This window comes from Elgaria multicarinata, chromosome 10, assembly GCF_023053635.1.
Source record: "Elgaria multicarinata webbii isolate HBS135686 ecotype San Diego chromosome 10, rElgMul1.1.pri, whole genome shotgun sequence".
Taxonomy (NCBI): Eukaryota; Metazoa; Chordata; class Lepidosauria; order Squamata; family Anguidae; genus Elgaria; species Elgaria multicarinata.
In genome coordinates this window covers 35,150,328-35,169,599 of record NC_086180.1, presented here as the reverse complement: position 1 = coordinate 35,169,599, position 19,272 = coordinate 35,150,328, and the positions used below count along the sequence as shown (strand labels likewise).

Below are 19,272 nucleotides of genomic sequence, written 5' to 3'. Positions count from 1 at the left end.
CTGCCTTGTCATCCGAACCCAGTGTGTGGCAGGGGGTTGCACCCACCCCACAAGCTACGATATGCAGTCGAGGTTGTAGGGTATGACACACATACACACACGTGGTGTGGTGTGTTTGGACGACATGCCAATCCGCCCTATAGCATGGGGAGTAATGCAAATGGTGGTTGTGCATACAGCACATATTGGGGATGGGGAGAAGCAGGCATGATGGTTGCTTCTCTCACTGCGATCATCCAAACTCACCCAATGTGTCTGGTAGAGAGGCACTGATTCTGCTTAGAGACGAACTGTAAGGGTTAACATGCTTATTTACAGATTTAATATTAACCTAGCTATTAAACAGAAACTTAGAATCTAGAATTTTAGAATCTAGAATTTATAAATTCAAAAAAATCTGATTTATAAATTTAAAAAATCTGATTTTTTTCTTTGAACAATTGGTTTTCCCCATCCACCCTGCTCTTTAACACCTCAATTATACCACCTTATATGAAATATTAATAGCCTCCAAACCCTGCATTCTACCTCCCTCCATCTAACACAGGAAGAGCAGATCTATGTTGCTTTCACCACAGAGGTGCTAATCGCCATGGTAAGTTTGCCACTTCCCGGCTGTATTATGAAGCAGAACTCACTGAACAAGTTGAGTCCACCATGTAGTAAGTTTCCACGCCCTGCGACTGCCGGTGAAATCAGAAGGGGTAGAGAAACCTACCACACAGTGGCCAGTCAATTCTACCTAGCAAGAAGATAAAATCAAGAGGACCCCGCTGCTTCCCTCTTCGTAGCACTGATCTCAGGAAACACCAAGGGCAGTAACAGACCATGTACAAATTCAAGCACTTCCTTCATAATAATAAATGTGTAAAGTTTGAATTCTTTATTACCAAGTTCTTCTCCATTTCCTGCAGAGGCTTTATAATGTGACCAGTGAATTATCTGCCTAGGTGCGTCTTCTGTTGATACAGGTGTACCATCTGGGTTTGCATAAAATAGCAGCAATGGCTGAAAGTGACACCGAATACACTTGGACACCACATCTTTCCATTTTGTTCCAACCTAAAACGTTTTCACCAGATAAAGAGGTAGTTATTTAACTCAACAAAGAAAAAAGTTATAATTCAGCTATAATAAATTAGAGATAATCTAGATACATTTAATGAACTACAACATCTATTTCATTAAAGAGATTATTCAGACATGTGACGAGAGGACTACTTTTTACATCTGTTTTTGCTTCTTCTTTGGCAGTGAAAGACAGTGCTGTAGTAAATTCCCTGCATAATTCAAAATAGAGAACATTCCTTTGTCGGAAAGGATGCACAATTTATAAAACTTTATTTCAATCTTTAAGGCCATCAGAACTTTTATATAAAGTTTCTCATCAGTTTTAGAACACATACAGGGGCTTATATATAAAATACCAAGTATCAGGACAGTCACACTTACCTCTTTCACATTAGCATCATCAAACAACACCCATTTGCAGCTCTTTGTATGAAAGGCAAAGGCACAGTAATGTTTGCTTGCGTAGCAAATCATCCCCACAAGATAAAGTTCGCTATTTTTGGCTTGTTCATCAGTAACCCTATAGAACAGCTGCAAAAATGATTTTGTCAGTAAACAAGAAATTTAAGAGAAGATAAAAGCTTGAAATGAAAATATTTTGATACATTTCTTTACTGCAATTAATAGAACAAATATGAACTAAAGAATGTTAGGGTATTTCAATTATTCTTTAATATTTATTTCTTACATGGCAATTCTATAGATATCTACTCAAAAGTAAGTCCCATTGCTTTCAATGAAAGTGATTTCCAGGTACATGGCCATAGCAGCCTTAATCTTAAATCACCATCATCTTTTCCAAGTGTTAGAATTTACTAAAAGTATGTAAATTACAAATCTACACATAGCAGGTACCTTCTACTAAGAAGGTGCATCTTACCCAAAGAGGTGTTAATGCATACACTGATAAAGAAAAATACCTTTTATAAAAAATATATGTTGTCCGTTTAATTGGGAGTACCTCTGTAAATCCAAATATTTTAAAGCTATTATTCTCACTGATTGACTAAACAATTAACCAGGGGGCACTAGTTGTGGAATGGTCTCCCAGGGAAGTTTCACTTGACACTTTCTTTGTTATCCTTCTGATGCCAAAGTGGAACACCTTACTTTCCCAAGACCTTTAAATAAATTTGATCCCAGATAAAATTTGTTTTATGCTAGTTTTGTCAGTTTTATGTTCAGTCTGACTGAAGTAATTTGAGGCCTTCTCCTGTGTCTCCCAATCATCTGTATATAGGGAAGTGGTGACCAAGGAGAGAACGTTTTCAGCAGAGATGCCTTATCTATGGAATGTCCTTCCCAGACCACAAGGGGTTCATCTAGAATCAACACTGATGTCATTCTGACACTATGCAAAGATCTTTTGGAGGCTAGAATAAAAATGCCTTAGATCAAAAATGTTGTAGACCTAATTATATCAAATGTGATAAGAAAAGAGAATGTTTCAAATGTTAGGTATTTTTTAAAATTAAAAATAAAGATGCTTTTTTTCTTCAGAGGCTGCAATCCTATACACACTTACCTGACAGTAAGACTTTGTCTGGGTCCACATATCATGCTAACCCATGGTGAGTGGCAAGCTACACTGGGTAGGTGGTTATGCAAACAACCTACTGTGCTCTCATCAGATGATCAGACATACAAGCTACACAAAGTAATTTATTTCACACACACCCCACCCTCCCCCCGGGTAGTCCTCCCACTGCCAGGCTGGTATCCCAACTTTCTTTGCAGTAGGAATAGAGACTATTTGAGAGGAACAGAGCAATGACAGTGTTTTTAGCCGCTCTTGCCAAGCAGCTGTGTAGGAGATCTCTGGCTAATCCAGCATAGGTAAAATAACTTACTGCAGACCATGGGTTCTCAGGGTGGCTTATTCAGGGGAAATAACCCACCATGGAGGAGGGGACATTCCACAGACACCTTAACCCATCATGGGTTGTTCCGGAAAATAAACCATTCTGGCTTAGAATGTTCTGCAAACCCAATCTCAATAAACTCAATGGGACTTACTTTTGAGTATAGGACTGCAATGACACAAGCAGAAGTGCCTCTCTCACATGCAAAGATTTCGTAGAATTTAGAAATAATTTTATATGGTGGGAGTGAAGAAAAATGATATTAAATATTGTTATTCAAATACCCCTGGAAGATAAAGATGTGTTGCCAGGTTCCGGATGACATCTTCCGTCAGGTCGGAATGTTCCGAATCCCAAACTAAACCAATGGTGACAATTTCAGGACAATTCATTAGAACACGACGGATTTTTATTTTTTGGCCACAGTTACTCTAGAAAAAGGGGGGAAATATAAACCATATTCAGTTTAAATTTTTCAATACACAAGTTCCTGTTTAATCACATCATGTTACTTAATTTGACTAAAATGGTAAGTAGCTAAAAACACTAAAACATTAATAATTATTCCCCTGGTCATCTGCGTTTCCTGCTGCTATTCTATAAATAGATTTATGAAGAGACAGAGGTAGATTACTGTTATTTAGTCCTCTGATCACTGCTATTTGACGGTCTTAGATATTTCTGCAACACTGCCAGACACTGACAGAATGGGGATGGACAACCACTGAAGGAAAAAAGGTTATTTTTAAAACAAATTGTAAAGTGACTCAAATTAAAGTCTGTTAAGGCATACCACTATATTTTGTAAAAGTAAAACATGTTCAATTTAACTAGGATACCTGTCTCACTAAGCAATTTACTATAACATAATTTAGACCTAAGGTCTATGTGACAATAGTTATTTTAAGGCTGTTCTCCAAAATGACAATTTCTATATTTGTACATTTTGAGTGTACTCAAGATAATATGTTTAGTATTATAAATTCATTCAGCTGTGTGCACTTTAAATAATATCATAGACTACATACAGAATTTAAGAAACTACACTAATTATTATGATAATTTGTATCCCACTGTTCCATTTCATAAAGTTGCCAAAACACTTTACTTCATTAAAGAGACAGAGACCGGGTTCACACAACACACTAACACCCCATGGGTTAGCGGGTTGTCTGAATGCAGTGCGTTTTCTGCAGGGTGGGTTATTGTGTAGTCTGACAGCACGTTTTCCACAGGATGACTTGTTAACCATGCAGTGTGGTTTATTTTCTCAAACAAGCTACCTTGAGAGAACCCATGGCTTGTTGTTGGGTTGTTCAGGATGGTTAACAAATCACTCTGCATGGTTAACGAGCAACACTGCAGAAAACATGCTGTATTCAGACAACACAATAACCCACCTACCAAAAAACACGTTCTGTTTGGACAACATAACCCACCCATGGTTCAACAACTCACACAGGGTGGTTTAGCGTGTTGTATAAACTCAGCCAGAGAAAAATAATCATTGGTCTTCATCCATTCTTCCAAGTGGGTACCTAACTACTCTGGGGTCTTGTTCATATACTACTAGTCTTCAAGACTCACACTAATCCAAGGCAGCTTTACAATCTGAGAATTTAAGGGAAGGTTTTAGGACACTACATTGACCTGCAAAGCTAAATTAAAAAGAATATTGTAGTTCTTTTTCAATTCTGTGTTCAGCTTCATAATTATCAAAGGAAGTCCAAACAGATTTTTTTTCTATGTTTACTTACAGGACAGCTCCTGAAGTCATCAGTAGTATTTGCAGCCTGAAGCAATTCTGCGAACATATCAGGCTTGAGCCGCTCATGCCTTTCCAACATTCTATCAACTTCATTGCTGTAAAGAGGAATCAGTAACATTTCAACTTAGCATATACAATTACAGCAGTAAACATGGTTTTCAGCTATTTTGATCATGTAATTGACAGTAAGTCCTACAAATTTCAAAGGTAAGCAACAAACCCAAATTAGGCACGACTTACTTCATTTACAGATTTAGTTCTCTTTTGAACTCTGAAATATTAAATAATCACCAGAGAATCTAGGATCACTGGGAGGCTGTGCCCCCTACCTGGCTCAGCCACTGGCCAGAGGAGAAAATAGAGAGAGCTTACTTCCCCCTTTCTTCAGAAATAACACTCAGCTCCAACTAAGTGTTGCCCCGGTACTGTAGAAGGGGAACAAATACTCCGACCTCACACACCAAACAAAGAACCACCAACTGCTTTTCAAGCAAGACTGCCATGAAAGGAAGATCATCCTGGTCCAAACTGCATTTAAACACCCACTTATACCTCACCACTTTGTTCTGGTCTTGAAAACTGATATCCCTCCTCTTCCTGACCATTCCAGAAGAAGTGACTTCTTATAAGTCCAAACTGTTGCCTTTGCTCCTGAAGGAGAAAGACAAAAGCTGAGACAGTGACCTAGTTTGGACTTAACGCTAAACCATAGCTTAGCATTTTGCTGAAGCCTTGGACTCAAGCACTCCCCCTTCCAGTGGACATCAGAAGGTAAGATTGGAAGCATCCACTACCTGGTTTAAAACTACCAATTTGTCATCTCTGAACGGGAACTGTGATTAGTTTAAAGTATGGTTTGTTGGAAGAAGCCAGGTTCAGAAATGAGGTATGAAGTGTTACCTCAGATTACATTTTAATTTCCCCCCAGTCTTAGATCTAGGAGTTGTTTTTCTGAAACATCAGCTAACTTGATTGCTTCCTCCAATTTCCTTGAATTCTTAGCCATCCAGGCCTGCTCTTATAGTTTAATAACTAAAGTCATTATCTCCCATGACTCCCTATTTTACTGAGTTAAACGCATTCAGGGATTTCCAATGATAAAGAACTAGCGATTTAACATTTGGAATAATATAGTAAAACAGAATATTATTAATGGCTATTGAGCTCAATACACCATTTATTTATTTATAGTATTCCTATAATGCTTTTCTAGATCAATGTAGGGCGCAATCCTATGGAGATAGTCAATAGCCTCTGAACTCGGAGACTGATGAATACCCAATGCAGGGGAGCTGAATAACGGATGTCCTTCTCGCATCTATGCTCCAGCCACTCTGCATTCTTGGCTATTCAGACGATTTTGCCTGTCTAGCTGGGCAGCTTTGAAGGTGTCTGTGTGTGTGTGTGGAGGCCACATAGCACATAGGAAGCTGCGTAAAGCTGTTTCTGTGGTCTCCTCCCCTCCCTGCCTCGGGGCTGCTCCGTTTTTACCCTCTCTGCACTCCATTTCCAAACACAGAAACATAACTGGCAGGCAGCACAGTTTCTGGGAAGCAAGGTTGGAGCACTGTCTCCAGCCTTGGTTCCTAGAACCCCAAAAACCTATAACACTCTAGACATTGTCTAATGACTTTAAGATTGGACCATTAGTCGGTTTCCAAAAAGATTCAAAATCTAAAAATTGTTTATACATTAAAAAAAACTTCTATAGATTTTAAACATAAGGTGTCCTAGGAAGGCTAGTTCCAATAGATATTTGGTCTGCGTGCAACAACAGCTACTGTACAGATTTCTGTAATAAGTACTATGTAATTGTACTAATTTGACTTTTTTCACCCCAATTTTGAGCCAGGTATATCCAAAACATCCACATAAATTCTGCTCTTCACCATTCATTAGAATTCACAATTCACATGTTATAAAAATCTAGGGAGAAGAAAAAGAACAAGACTCCCAACCAAAAAAAAGAGAAAAGAAAACAAGGCCTCTTACCACAAGGCTGTTGTTGAAATGTAACGTACAAATTCTGTGAAAGGCAAAGGATCTGAAGATGCCCCACAACTGCGACATACACACTATAAATGAAATAATGAAATCAAGTTTTAATTTTTTACAGCTTTAAAAACGTCAAGGTAATAAAAAATATATAATGTAAACAAAAGTCTAACCTGTTCATATAATGTCATAGCAAACTTCTGATGAGTAATGCAGGACTTAGAAGTGCACATATCTGTTTCACTGCTTGGCACTATGTGATAGTGAATCCTCTCAAGGATATTTTCCTAAACAAAAGAATATTGTGACTTATTTGGAAGACTTATATCCTGCCTTTCCACCATGTAGGTCTAACAACAGGCATAAGTAGACTCTGATCTGTGGTCCAAATTAAGCTCATGGGGGCTCCTGATCCAGCTCACCAAACTTCTTCCCCACCCCCCCACCCCCTTTCACCTATTCCAGGATGAAAGGGTTTTTTTTTAACCTCTGATCTGCAGCCAATTGGAGATAAGCCATCTTCCCTGTCCCAGTAATGAGAAAGGGAATCTCTCTCAATGCTGGCAGAGAATATGCACATATATGTGAATATGTCTGTGTGTGAAAATGTGGGGGAATATATGCTTTATAACCAGCCCAACCATCACATTGGCCAAAAAATATCAAAAACAAATTGTTAAAGAACTTATTAAAATACATACAAAACATTCTGCTGCATCATCCATGAAGCCAAGTTGAAATCGCTGTTCATCTTTAAAGCTTTCAGCTAAAGCATGCCTCATATTATTTGATGGGAGTGCTTTTTCTCGACTGTGCTGGAATTGTGCAAATATTGTCTGGAAGTCAATAGTAGTGTTAATTAATACTGCTGTATATTCATTGTTTGGACAATGTAACACACCTCAGCGTACCTTAACAGAAATGTCTTCACCTTGAAGAGATGCTGAACATGGTGCATTTTTCTAATACTTAATATTAAGTTTTTTCTATTTACAAGAAACTCTGTAAAATCTAATTACTTGCGCTCCCCCATCAGGATAGTTTTCTGTACACCTAGACCTTGATGAAAATAAATGGATGGGACTTGCACAGATAGGGCAGAGACACTGCCCTTGGGTGGCAGCAGTCTTTGCTACTGTAGAACTGGTGAAGAGAACACAAGAAATCTGCTGAATTGGAAAGGCCCATCTATTCTAGCATCCCACTTCCCTTAGTGGCTAATTAGACGGCTCCAGAAAGCCCTCGAGTAAAGCATGAAAGCAACAGCAATGTCCTACTATTTTTCCCCAGCAAGTGATATAAAATCTCTGTGCATGGAGGTTCTACAAAGTCATCATAAGTAAGACCTGCAACAAAATGTTACATTACTCTATATCCTCACCCACTAACAGGCATGGTCCTGTTCAGGATTCCTGAGCTCAAGCAGGCTCCAACCCTTCCCTTCCCATATTCTATTTTTCTTTTCTAATCTGTATCCAACTGCTCAGTTATCATCGGTTAAGGAATGCCAATTAGAACCTCTTGCAATGTAAGACTTACACTGACAAAAGTAGTTATGACTCTATATAAAGTAGATAACATAAATCTAAATTTACCTTTAAAGCACAGAATATGCAGGCATCACCCTGACAAACATGTCCTGTTAAACCTCTTAAACTCCGTCGGAATATGTCAAGTTGCCATAAAACCTACAATAAAGATGGGAAAGCCAAAGAGTATAAAATCTTCACTTTCTTCCCCCAAAGATTTTTTTCTGGTTTAAAATCAAAGGTTTGCAATAAACCGGTCTTTCAAGCTACAGATAAACCATAGTAAGGAATATTAGAGAAATTACACTGGTTTAGAGACAGAATGTTTTGCTTAACATTTTAGTAGAATCTGACATAATTCTATGCAACAAATATTAATCAAGTGATTATCAATGTTTACTATTCCATCTCTTCTCTCCTGCAGTTCATTACTGCTCCAATCAACAGATAAAATGTTTTTTTTTTAAGTGTGGGTAATTAAAGTTTACTTAATAATTGTTTTGGGCTTTTACTGATTTTTATTTACAAAGGAGTAAGATGCTGCTATATGAAATAATTTGAATGATGTACACAAATTCAGTTAATTATTGACACCAATAGTTGCTGTTAGATTCATTGAACATATGTTATGAATGATTTAATTTTTTGTAGACTCATGAAAATTCCAAAAGAAGGGTGAATGACTGGATGCTGTTTATACATTCTTTCATGCTGAACAACATTAAGAGATTCGAATTTTCATTGAAATAGCATAGCCCTATTTTCTTGTGAAAACCAGGACTACAAAAGCTCAGTATTTATGCAAAAACACATTAGGAAGGGACAAATAAGGTCATATGGAGCAGGCAGCAGAACCTAATAGAATAAAATTTGGAGGGCATAGATTGGGGAAGGCTGCTTTATATCAAATGATTGTATATAAAAATATAACGATTTTGAACCAATAGAGTGTGTTTTGCATAAGATATCTCACTTTCACATTTGGAAAAAAAGTTTTAACCATGATCTCTACTATCTGCTAACACAACAAAAAAATTATTTGTTTAGATTAGATATACTTTGGAGGGGCTTTTTGTATATTTGTATATTAGCCATAAAGGCTATCTTCTCTCTGCCTGCTTTTTACTGGTTTATCCATTACAAAGGACATTAATGTATTTAAAACTATTCATTGGGAAAACCTCAGCATACTTTTAACAGGGATCTAGATTAATGTAACAACATTAAAATAGTCTTTCAATACATATACTATTAACAGTTATAACCTTTGCATTAAATGTAAGGATTGTTATAATTTTCCTTTCTTACCTGTACAGCACTATTGAGAAAGCAACTGTTTTGTCCTGGTTCATTTAACAAGCCCTTGGTAGGAGCCAAAGACATCATACTTCCAGGTTGATAAACTTTTCCAAGGTTTCCTCCAGGTTTCCTCAAGAATTTTACCCACGCCATTATTTCGAAAACAAGTTATATTGATGAAATATGTGTTAAAGGATTCTGAGCGGAGCAAGGCAAATAAGTTGTGACAATTGCCTTTAAAACATTTCTGTCATTGTATCCAAACAGACTTTCAACTCCTCAGATCGTGCTAAGCAAATATTGCCTTTGCTTTATTCTGTTTATGAAAAAAGTTTAAAAAATCTTGAAGACAAAATAGAACATGAAAAATGCAGAGGCTCTAGTGAACAAAATAAGTTAAAATATACTAAAAAACCATAAAAATATTTTGACAATCTTTATACTATTTCACTTCGCTTTTTATTAGTGCAAATCACTCTTTTGAAGAGGATTTTTAAATACTATGACAGCTTTCTATTAAAAAAACACAGGAGTTCTTAGCTAGTATTATATCCAGTCTCTTTCATATTGACTCTTCCTTTTTAATTCTGGAAATAAATCACATTTCTTCTTTTGGTTTGAAAATGTACCTCCACGATGCACACTTCATTATTTTCTTCCAAAATCTGTGAGGGAGGACAGAAAAGTTCCAAAGTTATGATAGTATTAACTATGAAGCCAGAGTACAAAGCTGAATACAGGGAAGACAAAAAATAAATGGGCATAAAGGATTGTATCCAGCGGGTTATTTCAATGGGTCTACTCCAAGTAGGGCTAACATTGGATACAACCCACACAGCTTTCATCCCAACATTTTAGTGTGGTCTACATATTATTACTGAAGATCCAGGAGTGAAGAAGAGAGGGGGTGGGAAGTTTATTAAGAATCCAATTCTCTAAGATTATTTTAACATTTTGAATGTGATCCCAGGATTCAAGGAGAGGTCCACACAAACAATGCAATATGCACTTTCACTTACTCTTCTGACAATACATGTATTTTGCCAACATTAGCCTATGAAAATATAGTATACTGCATCCACCAAGTGGTAATTTCAAAAACATCCAAAAAATAATCTTACATTTCACGACAGCCAAACACTACCACAATATAGAACAGAGACGGCCAGCCATTGCTGATCTTTACCACGTTCATACATGTTTTAAATGAACTGTACTGAATGCTTCATTCCACTGAACTGAATTACTCTTTAATGCAGATTTCTCTTGATAGGATATCTGGGAATTATTAACAGCCACAGGGCATGCATTTTTCCAGATTATCTCTCTAGAAATTGAGTGTCATGAAATTTACAAAAATTGTAAAAAAACACAACCCAAAACCATTCTGCATTTCTCCATCCAACATGATAGTTTATTAATACAAAACTGTGGTAAGATTCTTGATTATCATCAATAAAATATAAGCTACTATGGTCAAAACGCTAATTCCTAATACAAATTACTCTCCTTCACTTCTTTTTCAACAAAAGTAACGATATGATGTATTGACATATACAAGAGAACAGCAGTTCAAAGGTTTAATTCATGTGTTAAAACACCTACACACAGCAGCTGTCAAGAGACAATGATCTAGTAAACATAGTACATATTTTGGCATTAAGAAATATAGATTCAAATATGATGGGCTCACTCAGTGCCTTTCACCATGTTACTAGCTTTCATTAGATGTACCAAGCAATGCTGTATAAAAAGAATTTTAAATTACTCTGCAAGTTCTAAATATTATAGTTGTACCATTAAGTGAAAGATTAAGAGTTAATTGGGGTGGGGGGGGAGGATAATGACCTGGGTCTTAAGGTAACTTAATTGAAGAAAAGCAAAAGTATCCATGATGGCAAGAAGAAAAATTCCTAAAGAAAAATGCTAAAATCCCTATTAGCATAATACCTTGTAACCCTTGAGGCCAACAAAATACTGTGTACACTTTTGAGTTCTTCAAACCTCTTCAATAGGCAATAGTAAATAAAGCAAAAGGGGATGGGGAGTGGCTGATGTTAAAGCCATAGAATTTGCATTTATTTACATTCTTAAGATGAAAAGTGTGAAGGTACTGCAGACATTCAAATTAAGCTCTACCAGGAGCTGAGATAATTTCAATTTAACCTGCAACATCCAAAAAGTTTCTCTGGAAGACTGGGGAGCCACCTGAACAATGTTGGATTGGGTGCAGGGACGAGAGGGACATGAATCTTTCCTTCTGTGAATTTCCTTAGCTAAATTTATCTTAGGATGTAAGCCATTTAAGCTTTGTTGAATTCTAAATTCAGATATTGATAGCTTAACAAACAGACTCCTTGCATCCATATATCTAGCTTTCAGAGAGACTTACTAAAGAACATTTAATGCACAGTCTCTCGCCCCAAGTTCTTCCATTTGCAACATATGCATTTTCTGTTGTTAGTGCTCCAGCTTTAAAGAATACATTAGCAGTTATAGCATTAAAGATCAGCAACCGAAGGTGCTGGAATTTCCCCCAGAAAATTTCTGGGTTGAAAGGAGGCAGTGCCCTCCTGTGCCTAGCAAGGAGGTAAATATTCATTGTTGAGACGTTCTCTGTTTTGTGTGCTCTAGGTGTGAATAGCAAATTCCCTGCTCTCATGAAAGTTTGTATTGTTTTGCATTTTGGAATGGAGTATAGAAAACAGGGAGGTGAAATGAATCACCAGGTCAGGAGTGATATGCGAGTACAATTTCAAATTCTTGGTGGTAATATTTCTGAGCTTCTGAACAAACTGCTAGTAATATTTTGACAGTTGTTGATTACTGCTCATTTCAGACCTACCTTTTTAAATCAAAAAGGTATATAGGCAACGAGTAAATCCAGAAGTCAAAATAAAAATAGTGGGATGACTTTTGAGAACAAGGACTTGCTGTATTAGATGAAAGCGTGAATATACATGTAGGTTGTTCAAAAAAGGAACAAAGTTAACTTTGAACCAATACAACATTTAAAGTATTCTCCACATAGGGGTCACATTTTTTCTTTATCTGCACTGTAAAATTAACACAACTTAAACTGTGGTTCCTGTAGTAACTTGTAATTTCAATTGCACTCTGACAAGCGCACAACACTGAATGTAATGCTCCAGATAAGAGCCTACACACATTTCAAAATGAAATTGAAAGACCACTACCCATAACATCAGATTAATTGACTACTAGATGCAACTTGATAAAACATTACATTATTACATATTCAAACATTTAATCCGTCATGTGTATTATATATTGCTAGCTCCCCACCCCATGTATTCTGAGCTGCATTTTTTCCTGCTCCTGGACTCAGATTCAAACAAGAGCCCAAAAGTTTTTTCCTTATGTGTGATTGCTGAAGATGTTTCTACAATTATATTCAAACATGATTAGAGAAATCAAATATGAAAGTATTCTTTCATAATTTGAGGTTGTCATCATGGGTGGTCTAGAAACGCAAACATTGCGTGCAACCAGTAATTTTAGAGATATTAACAAGTACACACAAGCCAACAATTTAAAAGAACTGAACATTTTTACTGTTTGACTCCAAATCCTGTTATGGATTGGCATCAGAACAGATCAAAGTAAGATATTAAGTAAGTATTAACACAAAGCTATGCACAATGTATGACAACCACTTACTAAAATTCCTGGAATGAATTTCTCCTATGCATTCTATAGGAATGAAAAGGAAGTGCAGGCAACATTTATCATTTAACTACATTATATTAATTGTTTCCTTCCTGACAACTGTCAATGCACTATTAATACACATCATATTTAATCACAGGCTGGTTATGATTTATATACAAGTAAGGCAATATGACATATGACATATTGGGAATATTCCTGGCATCTGAAAATCTGCAACTTTTCCAGGCCATGATTTGAAGCTCTGTATTAAGCAGTGAGTATCTGATATATAACTGCCAACTCATACACAAAAGATTCAAAAGCAGACTGTCCTCAAATGAAATATCCCAATATTAAAATAAGTCCACCCCAATATCTATATACCCATTTCTGAAGTTAACACCATTCTTTGGACAAGCTTTTAGGGTATAGATGTGGCAAGTATTAATGCGACAACTTCTACTAATAGTAACTTAACATTAAATAATACTTGGCTGTTCAAGGCTACAATCCAAAACACTCTTATAAGGGAGTAAGCCTTGTTGAAAGCAGAGGGACTTACTGTCGAGTAACATGCCGAGGAATGCACTGTAAATATGTTACCTTGTAATCTTTACAAAAATCCCATGTTAGGTTACTATTTTCACCTGCATGCAATTTTAAGCACACTACTCTCAGAGAGAATGAGAGTATCTTGCCTAAACTCACTGTGATAATGGTAGAGGACTGAGGACTGAGTCTCTTCACCCTTATCCTACAACAGCACAGGAGTTGTCAATTTAAAATAATAAAAATAAGACAAAATCAATAAAGGAATAAAACCTAAACTAAATTTCAATCGCAGTCTTTGAAATCTCCAGAGCTTTTGGCTCCAAGAGCTCTGGTTTCAGGTGAAGTAAGTCCTTTCTAGCTCAAATGATGTATTTGTACTGGATCATCACCGAAAAAGACCTAGACTGGGTTCGGATGACACGATAACCAACAGAGGGTTAAACAGTCAACAGTGAGTTAAATAGTCAACAATTGGTTATTGTGTCTTCAGTCAGCCAAAATAAGCAGAGTTGATTATTTGAACAACCGTTGGCTATTGTGTCATTTGTCAGATACCGTTGACTATTTCTTCACACACAGTTGGTTATTTTTGGCAACTACAGAGTCCCCTGGCAAGAGTGATCAAAGCAGTGGCTGCTGCTTTAGTCCAGCCAGCAGAATTCACAATGGCTGATGGGATATCAGCAGGAGGACTGAGTGGGGGAGAAAGGGCAGGGGATGTATCAAACACACTGTTGAATAATAGTCAACTCAACGCTGGCCTTAATCCACACCATGGTTAATTATAATCATGTTGTGTGTGGAGTACCCTCTCAATAATCAACTGTGGAGTTGACTATTAATCCTCCTTTGACAATAGTGTTGTCTGAACGCAGCCCTAGAATCTGTATGCTGTTGAAAGAAAAGTGGGCAAGACTACAGAAATGCTGATCAACTATTAGGACTGTGCGTGAAGTCTGAAAGTATAGGAGTGGTCTGTAATTTAGAGTTGACTGAAATGGCCACTAATGTGCCACAACTCAGCTCCCAAATCTATGTGTTATCTATTTACAGTATTTTTATACTATAAAAAACAGGAAGTAATGTGTGGAAGTATTGTGAATAGGGAAAGTGGGCCCAAACTATATTACATAAACAGCGAATTTACAGGGTTCCATTTATTTTAATCTATTTCTAAAGCCTATCCTGAAATAAGAGAACTGGAAGAAACTATGGAGCAAGAGATTCAATTTGTATGACCAACAAAGATATCTAATTAGAACCAAAGTTTTAAACTGAACGTCAGTTGAAAGCAGAAATAACATTTTGTTCAAGCATTAATACTTTTTTGTTTTGTCATTTGTCTAGCTCAACATGACTAAATATAAATCAGCATGTTTCACTTACTGCATATACACCAACTCTTATAAAAGTAGAATGATCCTCCTACAATTAAAGATTTTAGCTGAAATCTTTGTTTCAAACTGAAGAACGTACTGTGATGCTCTGTTCTTTATAATCAAATGATGCATTCAACAATATATTATTGAATAAACTCCCACAAAGAAGCCATTAATGACTGGTTCACAGACCTACATTTATTCTACTTAAAGTTGTTCCTGTACTATATTTACAAAAAGCTGCAATTCTATGTATCCTTCCCAAAAAAACCAAGCCACATTAAACTCAGTGGAATGTCAAAGTGAACACAATCAGGATTGGTTAGTGCATTTCTAGGGTAGCCTTTTGTGGTAAATTTATGTGGTTAGAAACCTGATCAAGAAATCTGCTTTTCCAGTCATTTTCTCTGTAGTCAGGTCAAAGAGAATTACAACGTCAATAGCATTTGCTTGTAGATAGAAAACCTTACCAGACTCCATTTGGGTCATTTTTTGTTGCATTTAAATTTTATCCAGCTCTTTCTAACCTGAGGGGCATAAAACATTATGAAACTGACCCAGGGCTGATTTAAACTGTAACGGATAATTTTTATGTAACATTTAGCACTCCTAGGAGGACATTATGATGGAAAAAATATCAGACATGATATCCACATGACTTCTCTGGTTTTATCCCATAAACAACATTAACAGAATTTTGGGATCCCCTTACTAGAAAAGTTGTGTATGTAATCCATTCACAATTTAAGTTTTTGCATGTGCGCATACTTCAGAAAGTAATGCCAGTGACACATTTAGTATATAAAAATTTAATATTTGCAGCATGTAAAAATAAACAGGATATTGTTAAGCTATTGTAAGGATAACCCATTCTTATCTCTGATAACCCATTCTTATCTATGGAGGAAGCATTTGAATTTCTAGCTATGGGTCATGGTGAATAGCTAAACAAAAACTTCGATCAAATTTACACAGCAGTAGTGAAAATTGCAAATTTCACCTTATGCATTACTAGTAAAAGGATTAGCAAAAAGGAATGAAAATAAGCCAGGCAGTACCTTAATGAAGAAATGTTTGCAATATTGTGTACATTTCTAGGACTCCTCTCTCAGATAACGTTATCAGAGCTGGAAAAGGCAACTAAAATGATCAACCAGCTGTAGCACCTCTCCTATGAGGAAAGGGCAATGTGTTTGGGACCTTTTTTAATTTAGAAAAGAATGACAAAGGGGAAACATGAATGAGATTGTTAAAATTCAAAATGGTGTAGAACAAGGCCCTTTCTACACCAAAGGATTATCCCAGGCAAATGGAGGGATCGTCCCTGCCTGTTCATTTGCACAGGTACAATCCCGGGGAAAAAGGCAGGTGTAGAAATGGCCCAAGACTACTCATGGTAGACTACTAATATCTTTAAAAGAGATAGTGGTTCAGCCTTTCTTGATTAAGCTGGGGTTAATTCCAGAGCACTTTAATAGTTATAGAGTCAATCTTCCATTTTTAGGCAAGGTGATTAAGGGAGTGGTTGCTGGCCAACTTCAGGCATTTTTAATACTGATTATTGGGACCCATTTCAATTGTGTTTTAGGCCTGGTTTTGGAGAAGACACTGTCTTGGTCACCCTGGCGGATGCCGCTTGCAGAGACAGAGACAGAGTCCATCTGTCTCTGTTGGTTCTCCTAGACCACTCAGTGGCTTTCAATGCCATCAACCATGGTATCTTTCTGGGAAGACTGAATTTGGAGTTGGAAACACTATTTTACAGTGTCCCGCTCCTACTTGGACAGACAGCACCAGAAGGTGGTGCTGGGGGACTAGAGTTCTGCCTCATGGAGACTCCATTGTGGAGTCAGGGCTCTATTTTGTTACCCATGCTTTTTAACATCTACATGAAACCACTGGGAGGGGTTGTCTACAAAGATGGAGTGAAATGTCATCAATACACAGATGCCACTTAACACTACCTCTCCTTTTCTTAAAATACAGGTGAAGCAGTGACTATCCTGAACCAGTAGTTGGATTTGCTAAGGAGCTGGATGAGGACCAATAAACTGAGTCTCAATCCAAACAAGACTGAATATTGCTAGAATAGTATCGCTGCTAGTAGGCGGTTCATCTGTCCAGTTAAGTGGCATTCAACCTGCTCTAAATGGGGTGGCACTCCCTCAGGAGCAAGTTCGTAGTCTGAGAGCGCTCATGGATCCAGCTGTGTCACTTCAGTCACAAAGTGGCCTTTATTAGCTTTGGCTGATACACCAGCTTGGCTGATATACCTGCTATGGCCCAACCGGGACAGAGATAACCTAGCTACAGTTATCCATGGACTGGTAATCTCCTGGTCTGGATTATTATAATGGGTTATACATGGGACTACCTCTGAATATGGTCCAGAAACTTCAGTTAGTGCTGAACAGAGCAGTGAAGCTGCTTACTGGGACTGCCATTTCAAACATATTGCCTCCAGTGCTGCTAGTCCATTTCCAGGCCCGATTAAAGGTGTTAGTGTTATTATTATTATTATTTATTTATATAGCACCATCAATGTACATGGTGCTGTACAGATAACACAGTAAATAGCAAGACCCTGCCGCATAGGCTTACAATCTAATAAGTTGCTGACCTTTAAAGCCCTAAATGGACCAGCACCTTCTCTAATATGTCCCTGCCCTATGGGTAAGCTAGTCTCCACAGGCTCTTCTCTGGGTATCACTACCGACAAGGGCGCAACATGTGGCTATCAGGGAAATAGCCTTAGTGGTCCCCTGTCTGTGGAATGCCCTCTCCAGGGGAGATCTGCCTGGCATCTTCATTGTATCCATGCAGACATCACATCTTGACATTCATTGTTAAACAAGCATTTAATATTTAATCTGATTATTAAATTTTACTTCTGGCTCCTTAAGGTTTAATATTTTTAATGTTTAATATTGCATTACTCTAAAAATTATTGCTTTTTTGTTTTGGTTGATTATTTTGTTGTTTGGTTTAAGATTGTGAACTGTCTCAAATCTAAAAAAAGTGAAGAGAGTGTTTCTCCTTCTCTCACACAAGCACTCAGGTGTTTCAATGCATTTCACTGGCAGTAGATTCAGAATAGTCAAAGGGAAGTACTTCACACATGATGCATAAACATGGAATTTCTTATCATAAGATGTAATGATAGCCAATGAATTAGACAAATTCATAGAGGATTGGTTTATAAACAGTAATTAACCATGAAAACTAAATAGAACATCATGTTCAAAGGCTATACATGTCTGAATACTAGTTGTTGGGGGCAAACAATGGGGAAAGGTTATTGCTTTTATGCCCTATTTGTGGGCTTCCGGGAAACACCTGGCTGACCATTTTGGAAAACAGGATGCCCGAGGAGACGGATCCTTGATCTGATACAGTATGGGTCTTCTTATGTTCTTAGCTAATGGCAACAGGCCATCTAACACCTCCTGATTAAACAGAGTTCTTGACAACTTCTCCACTACATCAGCCATCACCACCTCTACTCTATTACAATAAAAACAGCCCACATATGAGACCTCAACTGACTTGTCTCTTCCAGTTAAAGTTAATATTGAAAAAACAAATTTGGTCACCATCTTGTGCAACAACTTCCATTTCAACAAAACTGAAATAGCATCACATCATTTAATGCCCTCTTTTAGTTTGAAATGCCATTTTATCTATCTCCTCCAATCTCTCTTAATTTAAAATGTAATGTCCAGGAATTACTTCTGAACATCAAGTATTCTATTCCTCTACAAACAGAAAGCCTTTTATTGATAATTTATGACAGCTTGAGTGAATAAAACTTTTAAGAGTTTAGATATGTTATCATGTTTAAAGAGGATAAATACCCTTTAAGCTAATTTTTAGGTGTAGAGTACTGATACCTTATACACTGTGATATATATGGTATTTATATTTTGCAGACACTAACCTCCCCATTTATGAATGAAAACTGATATGACGGCATTGTTAAAATAAAAAGATTACTCATATTTTAGTGCTACAAATTGTTTTTAAGTATTCTCTTTTGTGCGGCTGTGCTAAACAAGTGCTGGTACATCCATCTTTCAAACAATAAGAGCAATTGATTAGTTAAGTTACTTGACTTATAGTTCCTCAAAGCAGTGTATTTAAAAAGC

General features: G+C 37.0%; 1 protein-coding gene across 1 annotated transcript in view; it reads right to left on the bottom strand.

The window, feature by feature from the left end:
• Nucleotides 1–19,272, bottom strand: part of USP53 (ubiquitin specific peptidase 53) — a 36,363-nt gene that overhangs the window by 12,995 nt on the left and 4,096 nt on the right. Inside the window, exons 2-10 of the mRNA XM_063136273.1 lie at nt 9,534–10,189; nt 8,292–8,384; nt 7,398–7,532; nt 6,870–6,983; nt 6,694–6,776; nt 4,691–4,796; nt 3,218–3,364; nt 1,453–1,602; nt 891–1,062 (exon numbers count right to left, since the gene is read on the bottom strand). Of these exons, the coding sequence (XP_062992343.1) occupies nt 891–1,062; nt 1,453–1,602; nt 3,218–3,364; nt 4,691–4,796; nt 6,694–6,776; nt 6,870–6,983; nt 7,398–7,532; nt 8,292–8,384; nt 9,534–9,677 (1,144 nt within the window). The 5' untranslated portion in view covers nt 9,678–10,189. The remainder of the gene's footprint in view (nt 1–890; nt 1,063–1,452; nt 1,603–3,217; nt 3,365–4,690; nt 4,797–6,693; nt 6,777–6,869; nt 6,984–7,397; nt 7,533–8,291; nt 8,385–9,533; nt 10,190–19,272) is intronic.